The sequence below is a fragment of the Amblyraja radiata genome, chromosome 7 (genome assembly GCF_010909765.2).
Source record: "Amblyraja radiata isolate CabotCenter1 chromosome 7, sAmbRad1.1.pri, whole genome shotgun sequence".
NCBI classification, from domain to species: Eukaryota; Metazoa; Chordata; class Chondrichthyes; order Rajiformes; family Rajidae; genus Amblyraja; species Amblyraja radiata.
Genome location: NC_045962.1, coordinates 77,496,329 through 77,510,759, shown reverse-complemented (window position 1 = coordinate 77,510,759; position 14,431 = coordinate 77,496,329). Strand labels below are relative to the sequence as shown.

Sequence of the window (14,431 nt, the reverse complement as noted above, 5' to 3'; positions counted from 1 at the left end):
CCTTTTCAGAATGGCAGGCAGTGACTAGTGGGGTACCGCAAGGCTCAGTGCTGGGACCCCAGCTATTTACAATATATATTAATGATCTGGATGAGGGATTTGCAGATGACACAACGCTGGGGGGCAGTGTTAGCTGTGAGGAGGATGCTAGGAGGCTGCAAGGTGACTTGGATAGGTTTGGTGAGTGGGCAAATGCATGGCAGATGCAGTATAATGTGGATAAATGTGAGGTTATCCACTTTGGTGGCAAAAACAGGAAAGTAGACTATTATCTGAATGGTGGCCGATTAGGAAAAGGGGAGATGCAACGAGACCTGGGTGTCATGGTACACCAGTCATTGAAAGTAGGAATGCAGGTGCAGCAGTCAGTGAAGAAAGCAAATGGTATGTTAGCATTCATAGCAAAAGGATTTGAGTGTAAGAGCAGGTAGGTTCTACTGCAGTTGTACAGGGTCTTGGTGAGAACAGTTTTGATGCATACAGTTTTGGTCTCCTAATCTGAGGAAAGACATTCTTGCCATAGAGGGAGTACAGAGAAGGTTCACCAGACTAATTCCTGGGATGGCAGGACTTTCATATGAAGAAAGACTGGATAGACTCGGCTTGTACACGCTAGAATTCAGAAGATTGAGGGGGGATCTTATAGAAACTTACAAAATTCTTAAGGGGTTGGACAGGCTAGATGCAGGAAGATTATTCCCGATGTTGGGGAAGTCCAGAACTAGGGGTCACAGTTTAAGGATAAGAGGGAAGTCTTTTAGGACCGAGATGAGAAAATCATTTTTTACACAGAGAGTGGTGAATCTGTGGAATTCTCTGCCACAGAAGGTAGTTGAGGCCAGTTCATTGGCTATATTTAAGAGGGAGTTAGATGTGGCCCTTGTGGCTAAAGGGATCAGGGGGTATGGAGACAAGGCAGGGATGGGATACCGAGTTGGATGATCAGCCATGATCATATCGAATGGCGGCGCAGGCTCGAAGGGCCGAATGGCCTACTCCTGCACCTATTTTCTATGTTTCTATGTATGTTTCTATCAGACTTGAACCATTCTGCATTTCTTTGATCATTGTCTGCTTGGGTCTGTCATTTTCACACCTTACCCTCACCCCTGAATATCAGTCAGAAGCTCCACCTTTCCTTGATCATCATTGTCCTTTTGCATACCTTTGACTCATTTGTTCAATGTACCTTTTCATATCTCTCGTTTCCCTTTCCCGACTCTGTCTGAAGAAGAGCCTCGACCCGAAACGTCACCGATTCCTTTTCTCCAGAGATGCTGCCTGATCCTCTGAGTTACTCCAGTTACTGAGTTATAGCTTTTTGCGTCTATCTTCTATATAAAACATGAGTTAGGCCACAACTTCATTTTATTCTGGAAGGTCATAATTGCACCGGAGTGGGTGCAGAGAACATTCATGAAATATTATCTGGGATGGAGTGTTTCAGCTATGAGGATATAGGCTAGATTTGTTACACTTGAAGTGGAGAAAGCTGAAGAGGGAAGGGTGGTGTGACCTGTTTGAGGGGAAAGTATAGATAGTGAGATGTTTTCCCCATTAAGATAACCAGAAATGTATACAACCAGAAAGTATAGCTCAAGCTAAACAATACGAGAGAGAAGAATTCTTCAGATCCACTCTATCAAGAGAGTGGACCACAGTCCACGAAGGCTGATGAAGGCAGATGTTCTCACAACATCTAAGAAATATTTTAGTTTAGTTTATTGTCACATTTATCGAGGTACAGTGAAAAGCTTTTGTAATCAGTCAGCGGAAAGACAACACATTAGAGAATGAGGAGAATCTTGTCTAATTGTATGACTATGCCTTCTTATTCTAGATTTACTGGAATTTAGAAGGATGAGAGGTGATCTTAGAGAAACATATAAAATTATTAAGGGATTGGACAGGCTAGAGGCAGGAAAAATGTTCCCCATGTTGGGGGAGCGAGAACCAGGGGTCAAAGTTTAAGAAGAAGGGGAAGGCCATTTAGGACTGAGATAAAGAAAAACATTTTCACCCAGAGAGCTGTGAAACTGTGAAATTTTCTGCCACAGTTGGTGGAGGCCAATTCACTGGATGTATTCAAGAGAGAGCTCTTAGGGCTAATGGAATCAAGAGATATGGGGAGAAAACAGGAACGGGGTACCGATTGTGGATGATCAGCCATGATCATATTGAATGGTGGTGCTGGCTCGAAGGGCCAAATGGCCTACTCCTGCGCCTATTTTCTATGTTTCTATTACATTAGCGCCATTTTTCTTCTTCTTATCGAGTCCACACACAAGATTAGAAGTTGTTCAGCCAGAGCTGAACATACATCTCAGCATCTGCCTACAATGTTGTCTGTCTTGTAACTTCTTGTGAGCGGTGGTGGAAATATTTGTGGAAACAGGCCCGCGACATGAACGCTCTTTCCTTGACCCCAATAGAGCCATTCACTATACATGACAAAGGAAATAACGTGAATAATGCTTAGTGCAAGATAAAGCCAGTAAAGTCTGAGCAAGAATATTTATATGAAGACTTGAGTCACCAGAGCCCTGAATGTAACCCACTGAGTGCTTGAAACAGATTAGTATGGAAAGTAAAGTCAGGTACTTGAAGGTCAGTGGGGATGTTGGGTTCATGGAGTGGGGGACAAGGGGGTAGCGGGAGGAGGGTAGATGAAAGAGAAGGTAGTACAGAGGACCTTTCATTGGCTATATTTAAGAGGGAGTTAGTTGTGGCCCTTGTGGCTAAGGGGATCAGAGGGTATGGAGAGAAGGCAGGTACGGGATACTGAGTTGGATGATCAGCCATGATCATATTGAATGGCGGTGCAGGCTCGAAGGGCCGAATGGCCTACTCCTGCACCTAATTTCTATGTTTCTATGTTTCTAGGACCTCTTTCCATGCTGTATCACTCTATGACTTTATGAAACCATAACTAATATTAAACATTTATGAAACCATAGCTAATATTAAACATATGTCTTTGGCACACTAGGTCCGTGATGACGATGAACCACCCATTTACACTAATCCTTCATTATATCATCTTTTACTCTCAAAAGTTCAAAAGTGTTTTATTGTCATTTGTACAAACGCACAGTGAAATTATTTTATTACATACACTAGTCCAGTCCAGTCCCAGCATATCCCCGATTAGCAAAGTCTACCTTTAGAAATAGTCTACTTAGCCCGCATATAAGAGGCACCGTTTTGGCGCTATTTTCAAAGTCCAGCTCGCACTCCAGGTGTTATGGGCGGTGCCAAATCCAGGAAAGCCCTAGGCTGCTGCGGGCCTCCAGCCATCGCCTTCCTTGGATGTATGGAACAACGTCCCTCTCCCCGCCTGGGCACGCCTCCCGCAGCCAACCTTGAGGGTGCGGTGGGCCAGACCCCGGTTCCCTCTCCTACTAGCCTTGTTTCTTGCCCGTCGTGTCAATGGCTCAATCCTCCCAGTCTCTGGGCTTCGGGGGGGGGGGGGTGGGGGGGTCGAGCAGGAGCTGGCTTGGTGGCTTCCACACTGTAGGTCCACCGGGTCCTACGTTCCGTCGCGGGGTCCTGCGCGTCTACTCGCATTCCTCTCAAATCCCCTCAGGTTCCCTCACACATCTATATAACTAAAAGTCTCATCTTGACCACTTCCTGTCTGCGCTGTACATTGATTTTTTTTAAAAACGCTACCATATATCGCTATGATTTTTGGCCATCTTACTCAGTCCTCCTCCGCTGAGGCAGCCCCAAGGATTTTCCGATCGATGAAAAATAAAAATGTTATGAATATTTTTTAAATCTTGAGATCAGCTGATTGGTCTGTTCGCCATGATGAAGATAATGCCCCTTCCAGTGGGCCAGTAGTAAAAGCTCAAATGGTATGAAATTGCATTTGAATTTGGTGGCCTGCACTCTGCTTGAAATTGTATGAAATTGAATTTGAATTTGCTGGCCTGCACTCTGCTTGAAATGGTATGAAATTGCATTTGAATTTGGTGGCCTGCACTCTGCTTGAAATGGTATGAAATTGCATTTGAATTTGGTGGCCTGCACTCAGCTTGAAATGGAATTTCAAGGAATAGCCGTGAGTGCACTGCCAGCCTACCAGCCATGAGTTAATCAACTGCCAGCCCACAAGCCGCGAGTCAATCAACTGCCAGTCCACCAGCCATGAGTCAATCAATTGCCAGCCCACCAGCTATGAGTCAATCAACTGCCAGCCCACCAGCCCCGAGTGACTGAACTAACAGCCCACCAGCCCTGAGTGAGTGAGCTGCCAGCCCACCAGCTCTGAGTGACTGAGCTGCCAGCCCAATAATCCATTCGGCCCACAATGTCCATACTAGCCCTCTGGAAATCAGTCCCTTCGGCCCACAACACCCATACTAGCGCTCCAGAAAGCCCCCCCACCCCCACACTGGCCACCAAAATTGGAAATGGTGGAGAGGTGGAATATTGCATTGGGGGACCAGCCTTCCCGTGTTAACATGGGACCCAACGGGTCCTACTTAGTCTAGTAAGGTCATAAATTCATAAGTTACAGGAGCAGAATTAGGCCATTCTGCCCATCAAATCTACTCAGCCATTCAATAATGACTGATCTATCTTTCCCTCTCAACCACATTCTCCTGCCTTCACCCCATAACCCCTGACACTCATTCTAATCAAGAATCTGTCGATCCCCGCCTTACAAATATCCATTGTCTTGGTCCGCACAGCTGTCTGCTGCAATGAATTCCACAGATTCACTACCCTCCGAGTAAAGAAATTCCTCCTCGTCACCTTTCTAAAAGGCATGTCCTTTTATTCTGAGGCTGTGGCCTCTGGGCCTTGCTGCTGTCACTAATGGAAACATCATCTCCACATCCAACCTAGCCAAGCTTCTCACACGTGTACTAACTAGGCACAATTTATAGTGACAATCAACTACCAAACCACTCAGTTATGGGATGTGGGAGGAAACTAGGGCATCTGGAGGAAACACCATGCAGTCACAGCAAGAATATGCAAGCTTCATAGATAGCACCCGAGGTCAGGATCGAACTCAAGCCTCTGTGATAGTCAAGGCTCTAAAGACTGCACCAAAGAAATTGGCATGGCTGAAAACTTGAAGAGTACTTGAATGTCATAATCTCTCAAGTTGAGCCTGACCTAAACATTCCAGTGGATGAATTTGATGGTAAAGTAGTTTATGGACAGAAAAGAGCAACGGGAGGTGGCACGTTTAAGGGTCATGTTGATGCTTTGGCACCGACCATGCAAGAGCTGGCTGCTCTTGAAAAGGAGGCGCATTCCTCTTTCCTACAGTTTGGCATTCTTCCCAACCAATTGTTCAAGCGCTTTTGATTGCAACATGCGCCTTAATTTAGTTCAACAAAGAAACTGACAAGTTACTAAAGTGGCTTTCACACATATTTCTCAACATTACAACTAAGCAATTATGTATATTATATGTCTATGTGTTTCTCGTTTTTACATTAAGTTACAATGATGGCCCAATATGTTTGTAGTACAGGTCCACCACCGATTTTCCAGCAACTAATGGTCCGGCACCTCCTTTAATCCCGTCAAAATTACGAGAGCATGGCGTGTGGCGCATGTTCTTTCGGGACATGTGCTTCCATCCTGAAAGAGTTAATTATTTACTTCTTTGTTAATCGCTATTTTTTTTATTGAGGTTTCTAGCAGTCCATGGTGCTTTACAGACATGTGGAGGAGTATAATTAGTGAGTGAGAGGCTTTATTGTTGATTTATTATTACATGACCTCTGTTGGTCGGCAAGATGGATAATTCGGCAAGGCTCTGGAACCAAGGGTGCCAGAAAATCGATGGTGTACGTGTATTCTTAAAAGCGCCAACCGTAGAAAGTGCCTCATTCAAGTCCCAATCTACAGACTTAATCAGAGTCTAATATTAGACATATTATGTCTTTGGCGCACCAAGTCCACGTTGACCATCTTAAAGATAGACACAAAATGCTGGAGTAACTCAGCGGGACAGGCAGCATCTCTGGAGTGAAGGAATGGGTGACATTTCGGGATGAGACTCTTCTTCAGGCAGAGTCAGGGGAGAGGGAAACGAGAGATATGAAAAGGTACACAACACAAATGAATCAAAGGTGTGCCAAGGGACAAATCAAAGCCAGCAATGATGATCAAGAAAATGTGGAGCTTCAGACTGAGAGTCAGGGGCGAGGGAGACGAGATATGGAAGGGTCAGGTGTGAAAATGACAGATCAAAGCAGATGATTATCAAGGAAATGTAGAACGGTTCAAGTCTGGTAGTGATCAATAACTGCACTATTGGAGGTGCCATCTTACTGATAGGACATTAAACCAATACCTGTTTTGTCTCTTTTTATAAATAATATTGCCATATATGGTTTCAATGCTTATCATTACCGGATCAATACATGCCGATTTATTTTTTCTGTGCATTTTAATGGTCCTCTTTTCAATTATACATTGCCTTTGTTGCTGAATCATCCGACTAATCTAGAAAATATCAACTGAAAAAAAACTGCTGCATATTAAAATATTTTTGGTTTCATAATCAAAAGTCACACCATTATGTAATTGTGCAAATTATTAGACTGTAAGTGTATGCTTTGAATAAGTAGACTATAATGCAAAGTACCTCAGCTCCTACAAAACTCTGTTATCTTTAATCCTCTCTGCACCAACTCCTGTTCAATCATTTCTTCATCTCATTGGTTTTATATTCTCCAATAAGTCAAGATTAAAATTCTAATTGCGTTGAAATATCTTCATTGCTTCAGCCCTCTCCATCTCTATAACATCCTCCAGGCTTACAACTATTTTCACCACTCGCCAGAAAGTCGATGTTTCCAACTCCAGCTGCAATCCCCTACATCACATTACTATAACAGCATTATAACAGGTCCTGTAACAACATTTAAAGGACACTTGTACAGGTACATGGATAGGGAAGGTTTTGAGGGATATGGCCAAACATAGGCAAAAGGGATTAGCTTGGATGGGCATGAATGAGTTGGACCGAAGGGCATGTTTCCTTGCTGTATGACTAGTACAGACCTAACAATACTCTGCCCTGCAGGGTGGTGAAAGCAGAAACTTGATCAGATTTAGATGTGTTTGGTTGAGCAGTGACACAACGTGACTTGAAAAGCTGTTAACTCAGTTGGAAAATGAGCTTGTTCTCAAAGGCTGCATTGGCAGCACAGTGACAAAGGGCTGAGCAGACATCTCTACTGTGACATATTCATGTTCATAAGTTTAGTTTGGTTTAGAGATACAGCATGGAAACAGGCCATACGGCCCACCTAGTCCACGCTGACCAGCGACCACTGCCCATTAACACTATCCTACACATACTAAGGACAATTTACAATTATACCATGCCAATTAACCTACAAGCCTGTACGTCTTTGGAGTGTGGGAGGAAAAACCACAGATCCCGGAGAAAACCCATGCAGGTCACGGGGAGAATGTACAAACGTTGCACAGACAAGCACCCGTAGTCAGGATTGAACCCGGGTCTCCAACGCTGTAAAACAGCAGCTCTACTGTGACGCCACCGTGCTCCGGTTCAAGGAGCAGTAGTAGGCAATTCAGCCCATCAAGTCAATCACGACTAATCTGCCTTTCTCTCAACCCCATTTTCCTGCCTTCTCCCCATAACGCCTGACCCCCTTACTAATCAATAATCTGTCAATCTCTGCCTTAAAAATACCCAATGACTTGGCCTCTGCAGCCATCTGTGGCAATGAATTCCACAGATTCACCACCCTCTAACTAAAGAAATTCCTCCTCATCTCTTTTTTTAAATTTATCAAAAGATATGATTCCACGGTACAACTTAATGCAGCTTGGAGTATTTTGTGGAGTTCAGGTTGCACCATTGCAGGAAGGATGTGGACCCCACGAAGGTGCAACCTGAGGTTTACCAGGAAACTGCTTGGATTATAGGATTTTTTACCTCCAAGGAGTGAATGGACAAATTTTGATTGTTTCTTTAGAGCATCGGAGATGCTCTTAAATATAGCGGAGTCAGGGGATATGGGGAGAAGGTAGGAACGGGGTACTGATTGGGGATGATCAGCCATGATCACATTGAATGGCGGTGCTGGCTCGAAGGGCCAAATGGCCTACTCCTGCACCTATTGTCTATTGTCTCTTGAGATTAAGCTGAGACCTAATGGAAATTTAAATAAAACGATGAGAGGTATATATAGGTACGACAGTCAAAACGTTTTGTTTTTTCTTGCTGGGTGGATATATGCAATAGTAGAGGACATAACATTTAAGTTCAGATGGGTAAAAGTTTAAAGGAAATGAGTGAAGAAAGTTTAAAAAAAAAATCCAAACCAGAAACAAGAGACCAGAGTGCAATGCTGAACCACTATTGACCTTTTTGGTGACTCGGATTATCCTTGATTGGACTCTGCTGGCTTTACCTTGCACTAAATGTTATTCCCTTATTGTATATCTATACACTGTAAATGGATACATTGTAATCATGTATTATCGTTCTACTGACTGGTTAGCACGCAACAAAAGCATTTCACTGTACCTTGGTACACGTGGCAATAAACTAAACTGAACTGAACAGTAGATGCTGGAACTCGCTACCGGGGTTGGTTATGGGAATAGATACAATAGTGGCGTTTAAGAGGGTTTTGGATGGGAACATGGACATGGAGGGATATGGAGCACATACAGGCAGAAGAGATTAATATAATTCGGCATCGTGTTTGACGCAGACATCATGAACAAAGGACATGTTCCTGTGCAGCACTGTTTTATAGCTTACACGTATACTCTGATACTGGAGGGTGAATGACATTCACAGTTCTTGGGCTCACCCAACCAAGTAAATGAACTATTCACCCTTCTTGTTTCTAACAGCAACAGGTTGCTGTTGTAGAACCAGTTTCATGTCATGTATGATCCAGAAATATACCGCAAACATGTCTCAACCAACACATCACATTCATGCTCGACGTACACTAGTTTTAAGGGGCTTCACAGGTTAGTTACAGAGTTGTTGTTTCCCACGGTTGGGAATCCAGTGTCAGGAATGAAACGAAGGCATCAGCCATTGAGAACAGCATTAAAAATTAAAGTATCTTTAGAGATACAGCGCAGAAATAAGCCCTTCGGTCCAGAGATGGAAACCGCTGTCAAAACATGGAGGGGACAGGGGGGACAGAATTTCTTGGCGGCCACGCGCGCATGCACACACTCACACACACACACGAGGCTTCGGAGGCTCAATCCAGCGCTAAATGCATCTTAACTCTGCCTGTCTCACCGGGTTAACTACAGCCCTGTCTGGACTGACAGGACACCAGCGCTGCTTCTCCACGCTGGCCATATTTCCCGCAAGTCCAGGGAGGGTTGTAAGCTCACCTGGCGGGACAGGCAGAGTTAGCTGGGTTTAGCGCTGTTTCTCTGCGCTGGCCCGTCTGACTGCCGACCAAAGATGCTATAGCGGAGGATCTTTGCTGCCGACCTCTCTGTCCACCCGCGGGGAGAGCCGGCCGGGATCATCCTGGCTGCGGATGAAGCGCAGGTCTGTGCCATGTCTCCCTCCTCCAAACACCACGCTCTATCCTCAGCCCCACCCTTCACTCCTCCCTCCTTCAATCATCGCGCTGAATCATGTCCCGCCCCCATTACCTGCTGACCGACATCTCTCTCCTCCAATCGCCGCCCTCAATCATCAGTCCCACCCCCAATATCTCGGATTACAAAAACTTGGGGGGGGGGGGGGGGGGGGGGATGTCCCCCACCTCTCAAAACAGGGAGGGGACGTGTCCCCCCGGGTTTTCCGCCCCTGCTTCGATCCACCTAGTCCGCAACGGCCTGCGATCACCCCGTACAGTGGCACTATCGTATACAGCACTATCTTATGCATTAGAGACAATTTACAAAAGCCAGTTAACCTACAAACATGTACATCTTTGGAGTGTGGGAGGAAACCAGAGCACCCGGAGAAAACTCACGTGGTCACAGGGAGAATGGACAAACTCCGTACAGACAGCACCCATGGTCATGATAGAACCCGGTTCTCTGGCGCTGTAAAGCAGCAATTCTACCGCTGTGCCCACCTTTTACGTCCAGAGATGAATTCACCACCAAATAGGGCTGTAAAATCTCAGTCATGCAATGTATTTAAGGCAGAGATCAACAGATTTTTTGCAAAGGAATCACCCAGAATGAGCTTAGTAGGGTGAAAGAAAAATTACTGATATTATTGAACGATGGATCACGCATGAGGGGTCAAATAGCTTATTCCTGCTTCGACTATGTTGTGTTGTTATATTAGTGTTTGGTGTCCACATGAGTCAGCTCCTAACGTATCTCATTTTGATATCGAGGAATGACTGCTGCAATATAATTTTTTAATATTGCATTCCAGAAAAAAAAGTGGCTTAATGACATTAAAATGCATTAATACAACAATAAGATGTTTGTCATCAATAATGGTTTGTTTGTTTCCATTAAAATTAATCTATGACATTTTCTAGATGAATAGATGTAATACATTGGATTTTACAAGGTATCATGGGGTAATTTACAATAAGGTCAGTAAAAGGATGCTGTGAGCTAAGAGCGCAGAGAGTAGAGGAATCAATGGAGATGGCAGGATAACATGATAGAATGGCTGAAGAGATCATTGATAACAGAAATGATGATTATGAAGAGAGATATCTAGAGGATGGGGCATTATTGTTCATAGATTATATGAGCAGAATTAGGCCATTCGGCCCAAAAAGTCTACTCCACCATTCATGGCTGATCTACGTTTCCCTCTCAACCACATTCTCCTGACTTCTCCCCATAACCACTGACATCCGTCAATCAAGAATCTGTCTACCTCTGCCTTACAGATATCCATTGACTCGGCCTCCACAGTTGTCTGTGGCATTGAATACCACAGATTCGCCACCAATGAAATTCCTCCTCGTCTCCTCTCTAAAGGTACGAGCTTTTATTCTGAGGCTATGGATTTGGATCCTAGACTCTCCCACTACTGGAAACATCATGGCCACATCCGCTCTTGTCTCTAGTAGTGGACAAGAGGATAAAGAAGGATGAGCAGGGAGACTCAGAGGAACTGGGCGTGAGCACTCGGATGCAACACAGTTAGAGACTTCAGAGTTGGTATCGTATGAATCGGAATTGGGGGACAAATTAGGATAGGCGAGGGCAGAACCTGGATGGGAGTGGGCAAAAGGACCAGAATGAGACTTGGTGAGAGCATGCAACATCAAACACATCTGATCTAAACGTTACCATTTTAGATGAACACATATGGCAGGTTGAGACAGAGAAGCTACAGATGGTACTGAAGCCCGAAATGGCTAAAGAAGCAAAAATAATAGTTCACAAAGTGGTGGGAATGGAGTGGACACTGTGCAATGAGCAGAATCTGGGTGAGCCAGCTGATTTTATGTTGAACGATATGCTTCACTCCCATGCCTTTCAAACCAGTTTAAAATGCCTACTGGTTGCCGATGGAATTAAGGTATGGAAGTATTGACAAAACTAAATAGGATAGCATCAGTGGTGCTTGCGTTAAGCTGGAGGAGTCATTGAAATGGATTTGACAATTTGACAGTATAACAGCAACCTTCATGTTAATATTAGAGACACAGAGAGCTGGATCCCAATGGGCTTGGGTGCAACAAATTGAAGCAGGATTTGGGGAAACAGAATGCATATGATGAGTGACAATGGGCACACAAGGAAGTGCAGATGCTGGCTATATATAACAAAAATAAACATAAAGTACTGGAGGAACTTAGCTGGTCAGTCAGCATCTCTGGATTACATGGATAGGTGATGCTTCCGATTGGGACCTGGGACCCTTCTGCAGATCGGTTCTGAAGAAGGATCGTGACCAGAAACATCATCAATCCATGTCCTCCAGAGATGCTGCCTGACCCGCTGAGTTACTCCAGGACTTTGTGGGTTCTTTGAATGAACCCACTCATTACAGGCAGCAAAGATGAAGCCACATAGAACATTGTTAAGGCATACGAGTAAGACATGATGGAAAATTAATTTGAAGGTGTTAGTTGGCCACAAAGTTCCACAAGTGATGATCCAGAAGTAAATTAATCTGTACAATGTGTCAAAGGTTGATAGCTACAGATAATATCAATCTGACTCTATTCAGTGAATCACATGGTAATACTTAGATGTGATTTCAAACATTTGGTTCGCAACCATACACTTCTTTGTACTCCACAGTACATAATATTTCAGTCACCATTTGCTGAATGAAGTAAGTTATTGTTATCCAGCATTGGCCCCGAGGTTTAATAATAAAGGAAAAGGTTTTGAGATTTTCCCCTGGATAGTCGCAACAGGCTAAAGAAAAAGTAATTTGTAGTACAATTATTTCTATCATCTCTCTTTTTTCCGCAAACCCCCCAAGCACCAGCAGGTACAAGTAATTTAACATGAGCTCAGGTTAATTTACCACTTCAGATTTTCCAAGTTCGTTTTTTAAAAAATAAAGACAGAGATTTCAATGTCCTCTTGAAGATTATTTAAGTCAAGTTAAAAAATGCTAGTGTGACTGCTCAGTATATATTGGCGACATGCTACCAACTGAATAAGTAACTAGGTTAGGCGAAGCCGATATATTTTAAAAGAGCATTTAACCACTAACCCCAAAACACCTTCATTTGCAGCTATCCAGTCCGTGTTTGATGCGTTGGATCGAACTCAAAGTAGCTGTCAGGCTTTTTGTGTGTTTCGTTCCCCCCCCCAACCCCACCCACACCCACACCCACACATTGGCTGTTAACTAACTAGCTTTAGTCTCCGAAGCAACTCCGACATGGAGCATTGACTGCTGCTACAAGTACTCCAAATGCTCGCTCTATTTCATATGCAGAGCTAGAGTTTTCAGGACCGAAGACAGCGCCGAAAGAATTATTCACACTGCGCACATTAAATCAGGGGGCAAATTGAACAGTTATAGCAGATGGCAAGATTTACTCAATAAAAAACTTCCTGAGTCTAAAGTTATTACTTGCAGCGTCGTATATACACATTTTTCCAGCTAGATGATAGAACGTATTATAAACACAAACACCACACGCCCATTGTGCACTAAGATGCCTGGACTGTGTGTTCAAGCAGGCACCTCTTTCAGTTACATTACTTTACTCTATATAAAAAATAACCACATCATTCTGCAATAAGACTAAAATATTTATAGAAATTTCAACTCAAACTGTCCTTTTTAGGATGTTTTTATTTAAAAAGAGTAAGAGCCAATCTTTCTACTGATTTTTGTTGTAATACACTTTCTCAGTTCCCAATAACAACCCAAAAACCGTGTACTTACGGGAATGGGCAGTTGACAACAAGCTCCATAGACTGACAACGGAGAGAGAAAGGGCGAGGAAGCGGTAGCTGCCTGTGTACGAGTCCATTTCTCTCTCTCTCTCTTCCCCCCCTCGACCCCCGAGATAAATATGTGAAAGTGTGGCTGGTTCAGTGCTAGCGCTCCGCCACTCCGCACCTGACCATGTCAGGGCACATTCTGCCGAGCGTGGCTCCCGTGCTCACTCTCTCCCTCTCTGTGCTTCTCCTCCTCCTCCTCCCACTGTTGCAACCAGCTGTTTCCTACACTCGCGCTGCCTTGCAGACAACACGTTTCCCTGCGCCAACACTTTGGTATCGGGAAGTTAAAGAGAAGGGAAAATAAATAAATAAAGTCCTTCGCTTCACACTTTTCACGTAGAGCTGCTCCAAAGAGGCGCCCCACTGACGAGTAAGTTAGCACCGTGCATTTGCACCTTATATACACACACATCACGGGAGAATTTACAGCCCATCTCATAGCCCCGCACAACCGTATTGTGGATGAGAGTGGATGTCCTAAGTCCACTCTGTGACCTTCTAGAACTCAGTTTCGTTGCTAAACGATCCCATGAAAGTCAAAATTAGTTTGAATGCGACTCCTTAAAATAAGATTTACTTCCAAACCCCGTCTGCAAAAAAAATCTAGATCTCAATTTTTAATATTGTTTCTCCAAAATCCCTCGAACTGTGATTAAAAATATTTTACTACAAATTCTGCTGGAGTTAATAGTTCACTGCGCATTTGCTCTGGGGGTTTTTTTTCCCCGGAATTACCTCTAAGTAACATCATTCAAAAACGCACCCTTAAAACTTTAACATTACCGAGCTAATCCAGCAGACAGCATTGCAATTACATTCACCAGACTGAATATCGGGAAGAAACCTTGCATACTTAGACCACGAAAAGTTTCAGGAAGATTGCTTTTACAGTAAATATTTCATGAATATTGTCCAATTGAAATTGGATTACTGTCAAAAATAATTTCATTTTATTTGAAAGCTAGTTATTTCTTACACGTTTTGATTAGAAAAAAAACAACTTCTATGGTCCATATGGTAAAGATTGGGGATCCCTGCA

At 43.8% G+C, this 14,431-nt stretch overlaps 1 protein-coding gene across 1 annotated transcript in view; it reads right to left on the bottom strand.

Annotated features, from left to right (window-relative positions):
• The window catches only part of LOC116975560 (contactin-associated protein-like 5), a 705,003-nt gene extending 691,442 nt beyond the window's left edge, over positions 1 to 13,561 (bottom strand). The window contains exon 1 of the mRNA XM_033024847.1: positions 13,334 to 13,561. Within this exon, the coding sequence (XP_032880738.1) occupies positions 13,334 to 13,421 (88 nt within the window). The 5' untranslated portion in view covers positions 13,422 to 13,561. The remainder of the gene's footprint in view (positions 1 to 13,333) is intronic.
• Positions 13,562 to 14,431: the final 870 nt, after the last annotated feature.